The 18893-nt window shown below is 41.1% G+C and overlaps 2 protein-coding genes and 1 long non-coding RNA gene across 8 annotated transcripts in view; 1 reads left to right on the top strand and 2 right to left on the bottom strand.

The window, feature by feature from the left end:
* KIAA0319L (KIAA0319 like) overlaps window positions 1-4633 on the top strand; it is an 86913-nt gene extending 82280 nt beyond the window's left edge. For both annotated transcript variants that reach the window (XM_033114279.1, XM_033114278.1), the window contains exon 21: window positions 3351-4633. In XM_033114279.1, the coding sequence (XP_032970170.1) occupies window positions 3351-3538 (188 nt within the window). In that variant the 3' untranslated portion in view covers window positions 3539-4633. The remainder of the gene's footprint in view (window positions 1-3350) is intronic.
* A 45-nt stretch (window positions 4634-4678) lies between these two features.
* LOC117026959 (uncharacterized) lies at window positions 4679-12366 on the bottom strand. The gene is made up of 3 exons (XR_004423857.1): window positions 11421-12366; window positions 5000-5197; window positions 4679-4812 (listed from the first exon to the last, which is right to left on the bottom strand). It is a non-coding gene; the product is annotated as an uncharacterized LOC117026959 (long non-coding RNA).
* A 928-nt stretch (window positions 12367-13294) lies between these two features.
* The window catches only part of ZMYM4 (zinc finger MYM-type containing 4), a 131229-nt gene continuing 125630 nt past the window's right edge, over window positions 13295-18893 (bottom strand). For all 5 annotated transcript variants that reach the window (XM_033114939.1, XM_033114938.1, XM_033114942.1 and 2 more), the window contains 2 exons: window positions 16170-16299; window positions 13295-15298 (listed from right to left, as the gene is read on the bottom strand). In XM_033114939.1, coding sequence (XP_032970830.1) covers window positions 15091-15298; window positions 16170-16299 — 338 coding nt within the window. In that variant the 3' untranslated portion in view covers window positions 13295-15090. The remainder of the gene's footprint in view (window positions 15299-16169; window positions 16300-18893) is intronic.

The following is an 18893-nucleotide window of genomic DNA, read 5'->3' as shown; positions in this document are numbered from 1 at the left end:
ATGATGGCTCAGACAGCATAGTGTCCTTGGGATTGCGGAGCGAGAGAGACAGAGAATGAGAGCACTGTTGAGGGAATTAGGACTTCTGGTGCAGTGACAGTGTGGGGAAGAGAAGATGAATTAAATTGGACTGGAAGTGTCAGTGTGGGGATCTTCCATGTGCTGGTGAGTGCCACAGAAGTGGGTCACATGCCTTCTGGGAGAATGTTGAGGGCTGAGAGAAGAGTCCAGGGCTGAGCAGCCCAAGAATGGCAGTGGAGGAGGGAAGAGGGGCATCACCAGGTAGTGGCCAGCAGCGTTTGCTTCTGCCCAGGAAAAGGATGAGAACTGATGACACTGGAACAGTTTCTGGTCACCTAAAGAGCTAGAATAGCATGGTCGACGACAGCTGATGTGAAAGTGCCAATTATTTAGGAAGTGAGTAGGTGGTGAGGAAATGGAGGCCCTAAGTATTTAAAAGTCCTTGAGTTAGTTGAGCAATAAGTGAAACAGGACGGGGGTTAGAGGGCAGGGGCTTTCTCAGAGGGGGTTCCAGCAAGTCTGAGAAAGAAGGAGGGAGTGGGGCATAGAGGAGAGAAAGGAGAGAAGGGGACAAGTGGAACTAGGAGACCTCTTCTGAGGCAGGGAGGGAAAATCTGGGTGGTGGTACAAAGAAGTGCAGGGTTGAAAAGGCAAAGTGGGAAGGGAGCCTGATGGCAGTATGGCAGGCAGGCTTCTAATGACAGGACAGGGTGGCAAGGGAGCCACAGGGTGGTCATCTGTAACCAAGATGAGACTAGATGAGGCTCTGCAGGCCCTTCTCTTGTGGGGTGTCTAACTGGGAGCGTGGGGAGGGCCCCTTGGATTTGGTGTAGCACTTGTTCTGGGCTCTGCGGATTTGTGGCTGCGGCCCAGAGCAGGGTCACTAGTGGGATGAGGGGAATGGGATTCGAGAACGTGTTGTATAAGAAATTCAGCTTGAAGAGTAAATTTAGTGGGGCATGACGTACGTGGAAGTGTTTGTTGGGAGCCCGGTTAAGCTTGGATGAGGAGTGACTGTGGAAATACGCTTAGAGCGGTCCCACCTGAGCGAGCGCCGGGCAGAATGTGGGGGAGCCCGCCTCAGGAGAGGTGGTTTACATTCAGCAGCTGTTGTTTTTGGTTTGGTTTTGCTATTCTGTTGATTAAAAAAAAATTTTCTATTGAAGTATATTAGATTGAACCATATGGAATTACACCAGTAATTACACGAGTAATCTGACCTATAAAAATGGCATTTTTTTGTGGTTCAACCTAATACGTACAGAAAATGATTCACACAGCTTACTGTATTTTCACAAGTGAATATGCCCATGGAATCAGCCCCCCAGAAGAGCCCCCCTTTGTGTTCTTTCCAGTCACTGCCTCCCACCCGCCATTTATTTCTTGTATCTTGGAGTCGTTTATATAAATGGAATCACTGTGTTTGGCTCCTTTCACTCGACATTCCATTTGTGACATCCATCCATGTTATCAGGCATGGCAATAGTTCGTTCATTCTCATTGCTGTGTAATTTCCATTGTGTGAATGTTTTTATTTGTCTGGCACAATATTGATGGGTGGCTGCTTTTTCTCCATTTTTGGCTGTGATGAGGAGTACAGCTGTTACGTGTCCCTCTTCCATGTCCTTTAGTGGACAGACGTGTGGATTTGTTAGGTGTTGACTTAGCAGAGGAACTGCTGAGTCATACATGTGTCTGTTGAGCTGCCATTGACGTTACCAGTTTCCCAACTTGTGTTGCTTAGTGGGTGAAATCCACCCAGTTCTTCAAGCAGAGTGGGAGCCCGTGGCAGGAGGGCCCAGGGTGAGTGCTGTGTGCTGTGGAGCCAGGAGCACGTGTCTCCCCTTCAGGCTCCTGCAGCTGTGGCCCGGACGGGCTGTGGGGAAGAAGGGAAGCATCAGTGGGTACTGGGAGGAGACAGCCCCCAGAGGGCACAGAGAGGCAGGGCTGAGTGTTTCATCTACAGCAGCACAGCAGGGGTTTTGAGGGCCTTGAGCCTCCACTGGGCTTGGTTCTTATGTTGGCCACTATCCCCCGCCACCGGAGAAGCCCAGGATACTGACGTTCTCTGGCCCTGCTGCTCTGGCCGCTGAGGATCAGTGGGGGACGTGACTGTCTGCAGTCATGTCCCAGAACTGTACCCCTGACATGGTCAAGGCTGGGGAAGCTCCTTGCTTGAGCCCCAAAGCACACTGCGCAGATGGACCAGCACATGGGCATGGTCTGCGTGGGGGAGGTCCCGAGTGACAGATACAGATGTAGTCAGAGCCAGGGTGCCCTGGGCATTCCCAGCCTTCAGTCCTGTCTGGCCAGGAAAGGGCAGAATGGCTGAGAACCCTCTCAGGCCCTCGCAGTGTTTCCTGGGGATCTGTGTGGGATCACAGGAGGGAGAGTGATTGCGGGATGAGGAGGGTTCAAACACACCTCACCTGACTGGTCACCTTTTTAAGAAAGGAGGTAGGATAGCTCCTGGGGGTGGGCAGTGCCAGGGCCCAGAGCACTGCCAAGCCAGGTTCTCCCTGTTGGCAATTCCCATTTCTAGTCCTGCTGTCTCAGCCTACCTTTGCTTTCTCTGGAATAGTAGTTGCACCAGCCAGAGGGCAGCCATCTTGCTGTTAGGTGGGATCTGCCCTAAAGCCATCACCAGACCACATGGTATGGCGTGGCCTCTGCGCAGCCGTAGGCATAAGTAGTGAAGGTGACTTCCGTGGCTTGCAGAATCTTAGACATGTTTTCTGATCTCAGTTGCTTCTTACGGGTCCTTGTTTGTGTGTTTTGACGAGCTGACGGCTTGGGACTGACTCTGAGAGCCCCTCATCCAATCAGACTCCCCCTGCAGGAGAGCCCTCCCAAGCCGTGTGCCTGCCCTCCCTCCCCGGTCCCCCTCAGTGAAGCCAGAGCACGCATCTCCGTAGAGTGAAGTCGCGTCCTCCCTCAGTGTCGGGAACTCTGATGAGCACTTCACATCCATGCTGAGGCAGGACATGGTGAAAGCGCCTCTAGAGCCTGAGTTCTTGTTCGTTGTGCTTTCCTGCCTCTCGTAGAACTCCTGTTCATAAAGGGAGATGAAGAAACATTGTCCATTTAAAAGAGAGTGTCATTGGGTGGCACTAACCAAAGCTACTGGAGATAAACAGTCAGCACCGGAACTGTTGGGCTCGTTTACTGACTTCGTGGTTCCATTTAGCCAGGACGCCTCCTTCCCATCTGCCCTCCCAGCGGAGGGGACGACAACTTCCTGTCCTCTTCAGGCTGGGCAGAGGGTACCGGGTGTGGCGCAAGCATGGGGAGTCTGCTCCTGACGCTGGGGTTCCTTGTCTCCTTTGCAGGCATCAAACAGAAAGGCCCAATGCTGAGCAGCAGCCTGATGCACTCAGAGTCGGAGCTGGACAGCGATGATGCCATCTTCACTTGGCCAGACCGAGAGAAGGGCAAGCTCCTGCATGGTCAGAATGGCTCTGTGCCCAACGGGCAGACCCCGCTGAAGGCCAGGAGCTCACGGGAGGAACTCTTATAGCCACCTGATCTGTGTCCTCAGGGTAGGGGTGGCAGGGCCCGGGTCCGGAGCATGCCAGGCTGGTTCTCATACCTCCCATTTCAGTGGGCAGCTGTCCTCCCGTCCCAGCCTCCACTGGTCACTCCCGCCAACACCCCCAACGAGAGCTGCTGGTACTTGAACCCAGAGAGAGATTCTCGGGAACCCCTGAACAAAGCTGTGAACGAAGAGGTTTCCTCTTTAAACCTGTTTGGTAGCCCCTCACCCCACCCCAATATCCTCACCTCAGGGCCTCCTCTTTTGCAAACACTCCCCTCCTCGGAGGGTGGACAGAGCCAGCCCCTGGCTTCCTTTCCAGCTCCCTGTCGGCAGTGTTGCTGCTCCCAGGGCACCTGCACAGCGAGGCCTGGCTGTGCCCCTCACCCCTGGCTACAGAACCAAGCACCACCAGCTTCTTGGCTCTAAGAGCCTGCCGGCATGTTCTTTGTTCTCTTCTTTGGGATGCAGTGTGTCCTCCCTAGGTCTAGAGGAAGTGGCACCCCCTTCTCACCACTGATGCCGGACTGGTAGTGTAGAAATGGTGTCTGGCCTAAGATTTGGGGAGAACTGGCTGTTTCAGGAATGGAGAGGGTTCCCTCTGGCTGCTGGGCTGTTGTGTCAGAGCAGCTAGGCTGGACACAGACTGCCTCCCCCTTCTCCTCCTGACCAGCGCTGGCTACTTCAGGGCTCAGGCCACCACTCCCTGTGCCCAGAAGAGACAGCCACAAACGACTGGAATGTGCTGGCATGAGAGCACATGTGTGCCACTGCCCCACTGCGGTTTCCTCTGCGTCTGTGTGTCTTCTGTGTCCTTTGCATGTGTGTGTGTGCTGGAGTGTGTGTGTGTGGGGATCACCTCCTCACAGGGCTCTCGGCTACTCACAAGGCAACCTCGATCTGGAAAGACTTTCAGCTCCTTGGAACAGACTTCCTGAATCCCTCCAGCCCTCTCACCGGTTCCTCAGCCACAGGTGTTGAGGCGTGGGAGCTTTGGGGAGTAACTTTTTAAAAGGAAACTTACAGTTTATACTACACTACTGTCTGCTGTGAGATGATTAAACATGCTATTTAATTGTACACGTGCCTGCTGCGTGTGCTTCGTGCTCTATCACTGACCTGTATCACGGGTCCAGCCACCTGTGCGCCCGTGACGTGATGGCCTCCAGTCGGGAAGTCCTGGGCTGTGGCCAGTGGGGCTGGCTGCTGCTGGAGAAGTGCGTCACTTCTGGCCTCTGCCAGCCAGCTGTTCCCCTGGGCTTTCAGGGAGGGGAGTTTGCTGTCCTTTCTTACCTTTTGTTAACACAAAAAGGGCCCACCTCCACCCCCAGCGTCCTAATGCCCAAGGTGTGGGCCCTTTCTAGAATGGCCAGAAGAAAGGCAAATAGAGGGCATCCTTGCATTTCTGAAACCCCACTAGGTAGTGTGTGCATAGAGGAAACTCACCAGGAAGCAAAACTCAAAACCCCTAGGGCTGGAAGGCTGCAACCTTGGCTTTCCTGCTTGGGGAGAGACTGATCTTGTTCTTCCAGCGTCCCTTTCGCCCATCTGATAAGTGGAAGGAGCTGATGGTGGTCATACAGTGAGAGCTGCTCTCTGAAAACAGGTATGGAAAGAAGGTGCGTGCAGTCAGGCCATCAGCCCCTGGAAAAGAGAGTTTGAGGAGTATGGATCAGGCCCTTGACTCTTCCGTGGAATTTGTGTTGACTGGCTTAAGGGCCCCTATATATACCAGGAACCCACACCCCATTAAAATATTAATATTTTAATATTTAACTGATCTTTTATCAGTGCCTCAGATTTGTATAGCCATACCGTGCCCTCGGCAAAGGGGAAAACCAGCCTGAGCAGCTCAGCTCCAAAAGACTTGCAAACCAGTTGGGCTTGGGAAGACAAAGGGATAAAGTTCTCAGACACTCAGTACCACTTAATTACCGCAGGCAGAGGCCCTTGAACTCGGCTGTGGCAGATATCAATCCTTCACCAAACCAGGGTCCATTTTCCAGGACACACAGCTCACTCACATCTCCAGCCTAATGCACAATATGGGCAGAAGAGAGGTGTTCCATCTTCAGCCCTGACCTGCCAAAAATTTGTGTGTGGCTTGCTCCCTTCCTCCATCTGCTGACCAGAGCAGAGGCGTGCTCAGGGGACTCTGAGGCCATGATAGAGACACAAGATGGAGAGAGTCTTGTCCCTGAAACACCATCTAGAAGAGCGCTACCCTACCAGAATGGCTGTTGGATTGTTACGAGAGAGGGAAACTTTCTGTGCTAGCCAACGCAGTTTTTAAAAAACTTACGTTAATATCAAGTGCCCAGGCCCTTCTTTGGTGACAGGCATCAGTATGTTACCAGGGTTGACGATGCCTCTCAGCTCAGGCCTCCACAAGAGTCACATGGGCTATACGCTGCCCTAAGCAGCACAGCGATGCTGACAGCCGTTGCAGCCAGAGAAGAGCTTTGAAATCGTGCCTCCCTTGCCCCACCTATCCCAGCGCAGCTCGGTAGAGGTAGTAGAGATGTCCCCCAAAACAGCAAGGGCAGCGGTCATTAGTTAAAAGGAGGTAGCTCTGGAAGCTTGCAAAACCAGTTCACCACCTGCCACATTCCCCCACCACAGTGGGGGTACCCCGTAACAGGTGAGCTGGTCACAGATGGGACACCAACCATTCCAGTGGGTATGCAGCATTTTCCTTAACAGAAGCAATGCTGCTCTGTGATCCCACAGACGCAAATAGTACAGATAAAAGAAAACTTTTGTTATAACACCATCTACTAAAAAACAAAAGAAAGTATTCTACTTATCAACCTGCTGAATTGTTGAGAGCAAAACAGTACCTAAACAGGAAAAGAGTTCACTACCTCAAATGCATAGACAAACCATCAAAATACCATGAACAATCAATGTAACTTGGAAGCACAGAAAGAAAATGAAGTCTCCAGAAACCAAACTGAAAATCATGGAAGACTGATTTAAATAACATAGAATTTTCAAGACTGCACTTTTCATGAAGACACTCGGTGATATAAAAGAAAACTCAGAAAGGCAGTTCAATAAGCTCAGGAATACAATTAATGAACAAAAGGGGTACTTTACCAAAGAGACTGAAACTATAAAAAAGAACCAAACAAATTTTGGAGCTGAAAGGGGTGGCAGGATGGCTCAGCTGGTTAGAATGCGAGCTCTGAACAACAGGGTTGCCAGTTCAATTCCCACATGGGCCAGTGAGCTGTGCCCTCCACAACTAGACTGAAGGACAATGACTTGGAGCTGATGGGCCCTGGAGAAACACTGTTCCCCAATATTCCCCAATAAAAATTTTAAAAATAAATAAATTATGGAGATGAAGAACTCAAATAAGACGAGGAATGCATTAGAGAGTATTGGGAATAGAGCAGACCAGATGGAAGAATTAGCGCGCTCAAAGACAGAAATCTAGAAATAACCCAGGAGAAAGAAGAGAGAGAACTAAGAATTTAAAAAAATGAAAGATTTCTATGAGAACTATTTGACTACATTAGAAAGAGCAATATAAGGAGAATAAGTATACCAAAAGAAGAAGAGAGGGAGAAGGAAACAGAGAGCCTACTCAAAGAAATTGATGAAAAGTTCCCAAGCCTAAGGAAGAACTGGACTTTAGAACAGAGGAGGTGAACAAAACACCTAATTACATCAACGCAAAAAAACCCTCCAAGACACATTTTATTCAAATTGTCAAAAGTCAATGACGAATTCTCAAGGCAGCCAGCCAGGGGAAAACAAGACTAACCTACAAAGGAAAGCCCACTATATTATCATTAGATTTCACAGTAGAAACAACATAAGACAGGAAAGAGTAGAAGGAAATATTCAAAATATTCAAAGAGAGGACCATCAGCAAAGGATAATATATCCAGCAAAGTTATCCTTTACATATGAAGGAGAAGTAAAGGCTTTCCCAAACAAAAATTGACAATTTACCACAAGACCTGCATTACAAAAATTGTTATAGGAGCTCTTCTACCGGAAACACAGACAAAAGTATACAAAACTGAGTAAGATGACTTAAACAAAAGCAGGAAAGTGGAAATCTACTTCAGAATAGGATATTAAACACTTATAAAGGGCTAAAAGGGATCCACACATTAGAAAATAACTATAATGATCGCACAACATAAAAAGACATAATTTATGACAATAAAATCATAAAAGGGGAGGAGGAGGAAAATGACTTAATGGGTATAGGTGAATGAAGATAAGAGACAATCAGAAGAAAGAAGATTATTGTATGTATGAAATATTTTCACAAACCTAATAGTAATCTGAAAACAAATCCAGAGCTGAGACTCAAATCATAAGAAAAGAGGAAACAGAGGAAAAAAACCATAGAAAACTGCTGAAATAATATAGCAGATAGAACAAGGGGGAAAGAACAAAAATCGAAAAAGATACAATGGCTACAATAAATTCTTATTATGCGTATATGATTAATCAAGCTAAATATAAATAGACTGAACTCACCAATCAAAAGGCAGAGTAACAGGATGGATTAAAAAACAAAACCTAACTATATGGTGCCTGCAGGACACTCACCTCAGCTTCAAAAACAAACGCAGGCTCAAAGTAAAGGGGTAGAAGATGGTACTTCAAGCTAGTGGTATACAGAGAAAAGCAGGTGTGGCAGTATTTAGATGAAATAGATTCCAAGATAAAAATGGTTAACAAGACACGATGACCATTTTATAATGATAAAGACAACACATCGATATATATGCACCCAACCTGAGAGCACCAAAATACATAAAGGAATTACTAACAGACATAAAGGGAGAAACTGATAAAAATACAATCCGAGTAGGGGACCTGAGTACCCCATGACAGCAACAGATACGTCCTCCAGGCAGAAAGTAAGGGAGTATCAGCCTTAAATGACATGAGACCAAATGGACTTAGTTGACATTTATAGAATTTTCCTTCCCAAAACAGAATACACATTCTTTTCAAGTGCACATGGAAAAATCTCATGGGTAGCCCATATGTTGGGGCACAAAACTAGTCTCAATAAGCACTTTTCTGACAAAAACGTTATGAAACTGGAAACCAACCACAAGAAAAAAGCTGGAAAAATCTCAAATATGTGGAGCTTAAACAACATGCTACTGAACCATTGGTTCAAAGAAATAAGAGATCAAAAGATATGCAGAGACAAATGAAAATGAAAATACGACATACCAAAAATTTGGGGATGTAGCAAAAGTGGCACTAAGAGAGGCTTATAGCATTACAAGCCTACTTCAAGAAATAAGAAAAATATCAAATAAATCTAACATTAACCTTAAAGAACTAGAAAAAGAAGTCCAAAGAATAAAGTCCAAGAAGAACAAAGTCCAAAGTCAGCAGAAGGAAGGAAATAAAAATCAGAACAGAAATAAATGAAATAGAAAACAAAAGTAGATAAAATTAATGGAACAAAGAGCTGGTTCTCTGAAAAGATAAATAAAATTGACAAACCTCTGGCAAGACTCACTAAGGGAAAAAGACCCAAATAAATAAATTCATAAATGAAAGAATGAGAAGTTACAATGGACACCACACAAATACAAAGGATTATACAAGAATACCATGAAAGTCTATATGCCACCAAATTTGATAACCTAGAAGAAATGGACAAATTCTTAGAATCATACAACCTTTCTAGACTGAATCATCAGAAATTGGAATAGACTGATCACTAGTAAGGGAATTGAAACAGTAATCAAAAAGCTCCCCAAAAACAAAAGTCCAGGACCAGATGGCTTCAATGGTGAATTCTACCAATTATTCCAAGAAAATTTAATACCAGTCCTCCTCAACCTCTTTCAAAAAGATGAAGAGAAGGAATACTTCCTAACTCATTTTATGAGGCCATCATTATTATCCTGATACTAAACCAAGGCAAGGACAATACAAAAAACTGACAGGCCAATATCTCTGGTGAACAAGAGCAAAAGTCCTAAACAAAATACTAGCAAACTGAATACAATATATTAAAAGGATCATACATTACACTCAAGTTGGATTCATTCCAGGGATGGTTCATCATCCGCAAATCAATGTGATATACATTAACAAAACAAAAAACATGTGATCATATCAACAGATGCAGAAAAAGCATTTGAAAAGATACATCCATTTATAATAAAAAACAATGAGTATAGAAGTACCTCAACAACATAATAAAGGCTATATATATCTTCTTTTACTTTTATTTCTGATTTTATTACTATTTTCTTTTTTCTCCATTGTTCACTCTTTATTGAATGATTGCTTCATTCATTCTTAATCTTGTTTCCTGAAAATGATTTCATGAAAATGAAAAATGATTTTAAATCTATACTTTTTCCCTCTCAGTTCTGCTTTAGCTGTGTTTCTAGATTCAGACATAATGATTTTATTAGCCCATTGTAGGTGTTTTGTTTTCCCATTTCCTTTTTTAACTCAAGGCTTTTCCATTCTCCCTTTTCTTGTCCAAAACTTTGTTTTCAGGCTGTTTTGAGTATAGTAATATCCATGATATTTCCATTTTTTTAATTTTTCTTTTTTATCGGCATATAATCCATTTTTTTTGTGTTGAATTGTTTTATCAGGTATTATAAATATTGCATCCCCAGCTTTTTCTTGGTTAATTTTATTTGTCTGATAATATTTTCCCTTACCCTTGTTAGGTATTTGAAAAAGAATTCATACTGAATCTTTCAAATTTTTACTCATTTATTTATATCAGTATAGACTCACGAATTCCTATTTTATGCATTAGGTTATAATCTGATACTCTATTTTGATACACAAATTGTCCTAGATTTAACCAATGGAAGCCTCTTCTGGCTGGCTCGAATGTCCTTGTAACATATCCCTATCATTTTTTAAGCATTAAATTACTCAAAACAAGATATTTCAGGATTATTTTGTACCTTTCTGCCTCAGTCTTGGAATCAGCCATTGAACCCTAATGCCTTAGCACTTGGTATGCTCATTGCTACTAAGGTAAAATTGTTTCTATACCCTGTCATTGGATAGAATAGATCCATAAATATATACACATATTCATACAACTGTATATAACTCTTATCTATCTGATATCAATTCTTTTGATTTCAATTCAGCACCTCGGGGTTCTTTCTAGCGGTTTTCCCTTTTTATGTTCGTTAATCATTTCTCAAACAACAAGAATTGTGACTCCCAATATTTTCAATATATGTACTTATTTTTCAATTATTTCACTTATTTGTACAATGTACGAGGTGTGATCAAAAAATACAATGAATACTGCTGCTGAGAGCCATCCAACAGAAAGGCAGGAATCTTCAACATGGGAAGCAGCACGATGAATCTTAGTAACAGTGTGTGACAAGTTTCAACTTATTCGGTGCAGTCAGTCGGGTGCGAGCTACGGTTGAGAGAAGGTGTGTTTTAAAGTGTGTCGTAAATCATCCTCCATCACGACAATGCTCCATGTCACACATCACTTCTGGTACAGCAATTTCTGTCAAATAAAAATATTATGGTGGGTCCTCATCCACCTTAATTATTGGATCTGGCACCATGCAACTTCTGGCTCTTCCCCAAAGTAAAAATGACCATGAAAGGTAAATATTTTGAATCGATTCAGGACACCAAGACAGACACAACAGCGCAACTAAAGACACTCACGAAAGAGGACTTCCAGAACTGCTTCAGGAAGTGGCAAGAACCATGGGATAAGTGTGTTCGAAGTCAGGGGGAGTATTTTGAGGGGGTAATGTGTCTTTTACTGTAATAATTTTTTTTTTCAATTTAAACATTCCCGTATTGTTTGATCACACTTCGTAGTTAGTCTCCTAACCATTCCAGCCACCCACTGCCTCACTTGCTCTGCTGCTGGGCTGTTTCACTGTGGCAACTCTCACCAGTGGGCATCCATGAGCTCCGGCACACCAATTCCTCCACGCATTTACTTCCTCAAACACTAATGTCTCTATGCAGGGAAGGGCAAGTGAAAATGAAAAAGAAGGGTGAGAGTCTGTCTTCGGTTAAATTTGAAATGCTTACATTCATTTTAACTTAGAGCTTATTTCTGCTGTTATTTCACAAATTCTACTTAACTACCTCCTCCCCCCTTGCTTTCCATTGAGTAGCAATGGGCAATTTTCTTCTACCTGTTTAAAAGCTAATACATTGTACTTTTTTTTAAAATATGGCTGAGTAGCATTCCATGGTATATATGTACCTCATCTTCTTTATCCAATCATCTGTCAAAAGATGCTTAGACTGTTTCCATGTCTTGGCTATTATGAATAATGCTGCAATGAACAATGGGGTACATATCTTTACTTTATATTTGAAATCCCACTATGTATCAAGCACAACTTATAAAAGTTATTATTACCCCACTGAATGAGAAAACTGAGGCACAGAGAAGTAATTTACCTAAAGCTATACAACCATTAAGAGGAAAGACTAGGCTCCAAGACCTTGATCTTCCCACTCTGTAACAATGCCTCTTATTACTTTTTCAATGACGATAATAACGTATGATGATGATAGATGAGAGGAACTGGGGATATTATTGCTTAATTATTTCCTAAAATTTCACCTTTGTACCATAGGGAACCTTTCTATTTGCATGGAAAATTCTGAATTTAATAGAAAACTGGGATGTGTTTACAAAAATTTGTTTTACTTTAGACATTTTGGGGAAACTGCTGTTTTATAAAATGTGGAATGCTGCAGGGCAGGTGGATATATAAACAGTTTATATGGAATTTCAAGGTATGTTGTACAATATAAAGATAGCTCTAGAATATAAGGAAAATGCCATTTAGTCTCACATTCGCACATTAAAAAAATATATATATATAAAGTATATATACTTAAAAATGGATATATTCTTTAATCTCACAATTTCAAAATGAAATCATTCAAGGTAAATGCAAATTTTGTTAATTTCAAAGTCTGTGTGAAATGAAATATATACATTATACCTGATATTTCTAGCTTTTAGGGCTTTGAATATAGTTAATAAATTAACTAAAAATGGAAACAAGTCTTTTGATGGAAGAAAGAAAACAACTGAAAAGACTGTAATGAAACAATATATTTACTGGACCGAGTAAATAACCAAACAATTTATTTTCTGAAAACTGCTTGCTCTCTGTTATATACCACCTGTTGGGTCATACCAATAGGGTCAAACAGAAAAAAAATATTTAAAATTCTTTCAAGACAAAGAAAAAGAATAACTCACCCATCAAATACAAATATACTATTTTATTCTAAGGGAATATTTCTGTGGTTTCTGCAAGGGGAAAACCCAAAAGTGGTTAAAAAACAAAAAAGAACAGAAAGGATAATTTAGATGTTTCTCTTGTTTGTTTGATGTTTTTTTTTCTCCCCTGGGAAAAAAAATGTAATGTTACATAATTTTAATAAAAAATTTTAAAGCAAATAATTGGACACACGTATCAACAGCTGTGCTTATGAGGAATGATGAATAATTTTTTTACGAATTAATTTAGGGTCTGGAAAACTCTGTGTACTAACATGCAATTAAAATTCCGATACAGTCCTTTACCTGGGTATTGGCTGTTCTCAATTAAAACATACAGATTCTTTTTCTCTCTGGTGTTGTATAACAATTTATCTACTGTGCCAAGAATATCTGTTTTTCATACAACTACAAAAGGGGAAATGTTAGTGTTTATACAAACCATAAAGTTCATATAGTGGGGACTATTACACCTGAAGTTTCTGGACAGTTTATTGGCAGACTTATGAGACAATCCAATTGTTTTTCCTCCATATCAAACAAGATCTGGAAGTAAGTTTTCTGATCAGAAATGACAAACACAGATGGGATTAATCATACAGAATCGGGGCAGATTTACTTCTTTCACACAGTTCTCAGTAACAAAAACAAAATTTGTTACAGGCAGAGGGACAGAACCATCAAGTACACAATGTCAAAAGGCCTATTTTTAAATTTTTATTGTAGTTAAATGACTTTCATTAAAAAAAAACCAAAAACAAACAAAAAAAAACACCTGCCACTCCCATCAAAAAATGGGACATAGTGAAAAGTCTTTCAAGGTTAAAATTTCTAAGAGGCATTTTGGACTTCTCTAATTTTATTACAGGGTCAAATTAACCTCTGCTAAAGAAGTTCGGTGATTAGCCAGCATCATAAAAGCTGACTCAAAATTTTGCAGGGAAGAAACTGAGAATGGAGATGAGGGAGATGGATCGATATGTCAAACACACCTATGACTTGCATTCCTCAGAGAACCACTAACACAGCTAGAGTTTGGAATAATGCTATAAGAAAACCTGCTTGTGGATATGCAAGACAGTCAATGTCTTTGTATCTTAACCCCAGAATCCCTATTTTCAAGTTTCTTAGGACAAGGTCATCTTCCAAATGCTCAATATAGGAACATATTAGGATCTTTTCTACCATAATCTGATAGCTGAAGTAATACTGTGTTTTTGTGGAAATACCCACAGGTTTGCCAGAGTAAGGAGAGAGATTATTCTCTTTGAAATGACAAGGGCCTCCAGAAACTGGTGCAAAAGACAAAATAAGAGGAATTATTGAGGAAATAGGAAGATAAAACAATGGGAGAAAAGCTGCCATCTGGGGATAAAAGGAAAATAAAAGAACCCCTGTTTCTGTGTACCACAGCTCATGCTATGAGACAGCAGCAACAAAGGCTGACACCCAGAGAAGTGGGCATTTTAGTGGGTTTTCTAGAAACATTTCAAGACACTTGGGATCCAATGGGCTCCACAGATTTTCTGTGTGCATAACCAGTTTGCAGAGTTTCAGCCCCTTTACCTTAATTTGCCCACATCCAGACCCACAGCTGAGAAGGCTAGACCCAGAAAGTAAAAGGGACACATTACTGTGTGAACAACAGTGAAGGCCTTTTTCCCTGATGTGAGGGGCCCATGGCAAAAGCACCAGAGGCTTCTATCCTTCACAGAACTGGCTTGGCAGTGAAAATCAAAATCAAGACCACTTTACTCTCTACCTTGTAAAAAAAAGTTGAGTATTTTTATTGGGTCTTCAAGTCTGGGTCCCAAGTCCTCACCTGATGTGACTCTTAGCTCTTTACTGATTCGTCCCCCGACTTTTAGATAGGGCTTGCTCACGTAGCCTATTGCAGCCAAGGTTTCACTCCAAAGCTACCTCTCTAATGTCTAAGGTTACTATGGTAGAGTTTTATACAACAGTTTTCCTTAAAAATATTCCACAATTTGTTATTCCCAAACAAAATAAGATTATGCACCACTCAGAGAAATTGGTTAGTCATTCTGAAGATGTCTAATAACTGTATCACTGCCAAAGAACATTTCTCAGTTCGTATTCTTTCCTTCAATTTTCATTTGTACATCCACACTGTGGTTCACGAGTCGTCTGGTTTCCATTATCTTACTATCAAGTCAAGAGGACTTGGACTTATACATCGTTTTCCAAAGCTGGATGCATTCACAGTTTGGTGCATACCAATGTGTATGAAAATAGGAACCCCACTTCTGCTTTAATCTGATAATTCAACATCAGAGTCTTCAGATTTGGCTTTGGCAAGTTCTTCGTGTACCTCCCTCACCATGAGAATACGTGTTAACATGGTGTCCAGGGTCCCAGGGTCTATCGGGAATGTGGAGTACCACATGGGGCTATTCGGAACACAGGAGCGCTCGGGCTGAAGGTAAAACACATCATTCCTCTGCTTCACACTTTCGGAACTATCCATAGGGGAAAAAAGAAAAAAGAAAATTGAGGATCAGACAATATAGGAAATACATAACTACTCTTTAATGTAATGGCTCTCAACCTCTCCCTACTGTGACTAATACCATAGATAAGCAATGTACCCACAGAGATAAATAAGCTTCTAGGCATTTTCCTCCCACATTCAAGAAATCACACTGGATTGGAAGTGAGTATAATGTTAATACAAGACAAAGTGTAAATACTTCACAAACTTTAGTACTTAAAACATTAACAGCAACAAAAATTCAACTCACATGTGTCACTATGGCTAGAACCACATATCCTCAGCACCCATTATCCTGGAATGAACCCTAGGAGCACTCAATACACAGTATCAAAGGGCAAACCCAGTTATTATAGTTCTTTGAGAATAAAGTGCTTCGGTGTGGATCTCACAATTCTAAAGTCACAGTTTCTGTAAGAAAAGGACCACTCAAATTTTTTGAATTCCTCAAAAATAGTTTTTCTATTTATAGGTTTAGCAGTATAACCTCTTTAAATATCTTTTCTATATAAATAATAAAATCACAGCAGTTTAGATATCACATAAAGGTTGAGCAACAGTATAAAGATCAAACAATGGCAAGGATTCTTATTCTTGCTTTTAAAGAGATTTTGGGGAAACAGATTATCAAAATAAAGCAATTTGTCTCTTTGCTCAATATCCAGCCTGATTCGAAAATGGAGAAATAATGAAATTAGAGGCAAATCTTTGTCTTCAGACTTTGACTTTGGTCACAGGCGAGCTACATTTCTGATATTCAAGCCTCTGAAACCCAAAATACGTTAACTACTTTTTGAAGTATGCTACCTATATATACAGTTCCCAGGAGGTTCACTCACCATTTTGACAAGTAAAACTCATAAAGTCGGACTGGGCATCTGAGTGGGTTGTCAGTATTTTCTGCCATCTCCACACCGACTGGAACCTCGCCATCTTCATTTCGCTTCCTTTTGCCAACAGTTAGTTTATCTTGAGGCAGGAAATAAGAATCAGAAGATTATTTTTGCTTTGCTTCCAGTCACAACTATCAGTCCCTACCCCTTTCTTTCACTTACGCATTCAACAAATACTGAGCACCTATGGAGGTGGAGGTGTGAGATATTATTTTAAGTGCTGGGTCAATAGCACTTAACTGTACAAAACTGTACAAGTTATGTTCCCTTAAGCAACAAACTGGGGTGCTGGAGAGTACGTCTCACTTCTGAGCCTGACTTGGTTAGATTTTCTTAGGTATAGGGTTCTTCAGGGTTTCACATCTCTTCTCCTATCGTAGACATGGAGATAGAAGTTGTCATCTCTTTATGTGAAAATATTTCTACTATGGGGCACCAGTGCCTACTGGGCATTTCTTCAAATTTCTTTTGTTCTAGTATTATGAGAAATGGAATCTTTGTTGGGAAAAGAAATTCTCAGTAAAGTGGGCATTTGGTAAGAAAAGAGCAAATCCTTTTCACCTACAGAATTTTGCAGAGGCCAAGGGTGAAGACATGGAAAGTGGGCTATTTCTTTCCCACTTTCTCCATTCACACTCCAAGAGAAGAGTAGGTGGATCTGAGAACCTGAGGAAAAATGTTTTCTTCTGTTCTGACAGCTGCTCTTAACCACTGGCACAGAACCTTCCCCACCTTCCTGCATTAATTATTACTTAATCAGAATTCACCCCAATTGTCTATTCAGAGGCTACCTAAATAGAAAGACTTTGTTAGTTACTCATTCAGAAAGAAGCTGAATTTATTACCAATCTTGTCAAGCACCTAATCAGAAAACAGGGAAATGTTACCCAATTGCGTCTCTCTCCCGTGGTGAATATTAAGAACACAAAATGAACTATATATGAATAGATGGAAGGAAACAGGACAAACACGTGGTGAAAAACCAAGATAATCTTATCATTTTCCAAAGTAAAGTTACAATTGAGAAAAAAGTTAACACCATAATTATTCTTTAAGATTTTAGTTTCAGTAATTTTAAATGCTCAGATTCAAAAAATATATTTCACTCTTATACCAAGGAGGTAATAACTTGCTTTTGGGAATTTCAGAACTTACTATTTTGGTCAAAATCAATAAATTTAATTTCGATTTCTATAATAACAATAGTGATTTTTCAAACATTAAAAACAAACTGTTATTTAATAGGCTGTTTTTGGAATGCAAGACCATAAATCTTTTAATAAAATTGTCACTGTTGATATTATTCTACTTTGTACAAAAGCAGTAAACTCTAGGCCACCTTTTAAGTTCCTTCAGAATTTGACAACTAATGTTAATGAAAAAGAGATGCTATGGTCAAAAAAAAATAAAATAAAACTTAGAAACAGTAGCTTTAAAAGTTATGCAGGGGACACAAAGAAGCATGTCCCAAATAAAAGAACAGAACAAAGCTCCAGAAAAAGAACTAAACAAAATGGAGACAACCAATCTACCAGATGCAGAGTTCAAAACACTGATTATAAGGATGTTCAATGATCTCAGGGAGAACTTCAATAAAGAGATAGCAAACATAAAAAAGAATTAGTCAGAAGTAAAGAATACAATGACTAAAATTAAGAATACATTCAAGGAATCAACAGTAAATTAGAAGAAGCAGAGAACTGAATCAGAGATTTAAAAGGTAAGGTAGCAGAAAACACCCAAAACAGAATAGCAAAAAGAAAAAAGAATCCAAAAAAAAACGAGGATAGTTTAAGGCCTCTGGGACAGTATCAAGCGTACCAACATTCACATCATATGGGTAATAGAAGGAAAAGAGAGAGAGCAAGGAATTGAAAACTTATCTGAAGAAATAATGATGGAAAACTTCCCTCACCTGGTGAAGGAAATAAACATACAAGTCCAGAAAGCACAGAGAGTCCCAAACAAAATGAACCCAAACAGGCCTACACCAAGACACATTATAATTAGAATGGCAAAGGTTAAAGAGACAAAGATAGAATCTTAAAAGCAACAATAGAAAAGCAGTTTGTTATCTAAAAGGGAGCCCCCATAAGATTGTCAGCTGATTTTTTAACAGAAACTTTGCAGGCCAGAAGGGATTGGCATGAAATAGAGATGAAAAGCAAGGACCTACAACCAAGATTACTCTACCCAGCAAAGCTATCATTTACAATGGAAGAACAGATAAAGAAAGAGCTTCTAAGACAAGAGAAAGCTAAAGGAGTTCAACAACACCAAATAAGAATTACAAGGAATCTTAGAGGGACTTCTTTAAGATGAAAAAAAAAAAAGGATAAGATAAAAAATATGAATAATAATATGGCAATAACTACATCTCTATCAACGATTACTTTCCATGTAAATGGATTAAATACTCCTATAAAAAGATAGGATGGCTAAATGGTTAAGAAAACAAGACCCTTACACATGTTGCCTACAAAAGACGACTCACCTCAGATCGAAAGATACAAAAGACTGAAAGTAAAGGGATGAAAAAAACATAATTTATGAAAATGGAAAGAAAAGAAAAAAAAAATCTAGAGTAGCAATACTTATACCAGACAAAATAGACTTTACATCAAAGGCTATAACAAGAAACAAGGACCCTGTATTCCAACTTCTGGGTAT

Source organism: Rhinolophus ferrumequinum, chromosome 9 (genome assembly GCF_004115265.2).
Source record: "Rhinolophus ferrumequinum isolate MPI-CBG mRhiFer1 chromosome 9, mRhiFer1_v1.p, whole genome shotgun sequence".
Lineage (NCBI taxonomy): Eukaryota > Metazoa > Chordata > Mammalia > Chiroptera > Rhinolophidae > Rhinolophus > Rhinolophus ferrumequinum.
This window is presented reverse-complemented; position numbering and strand designations above follow the sequence as displayed.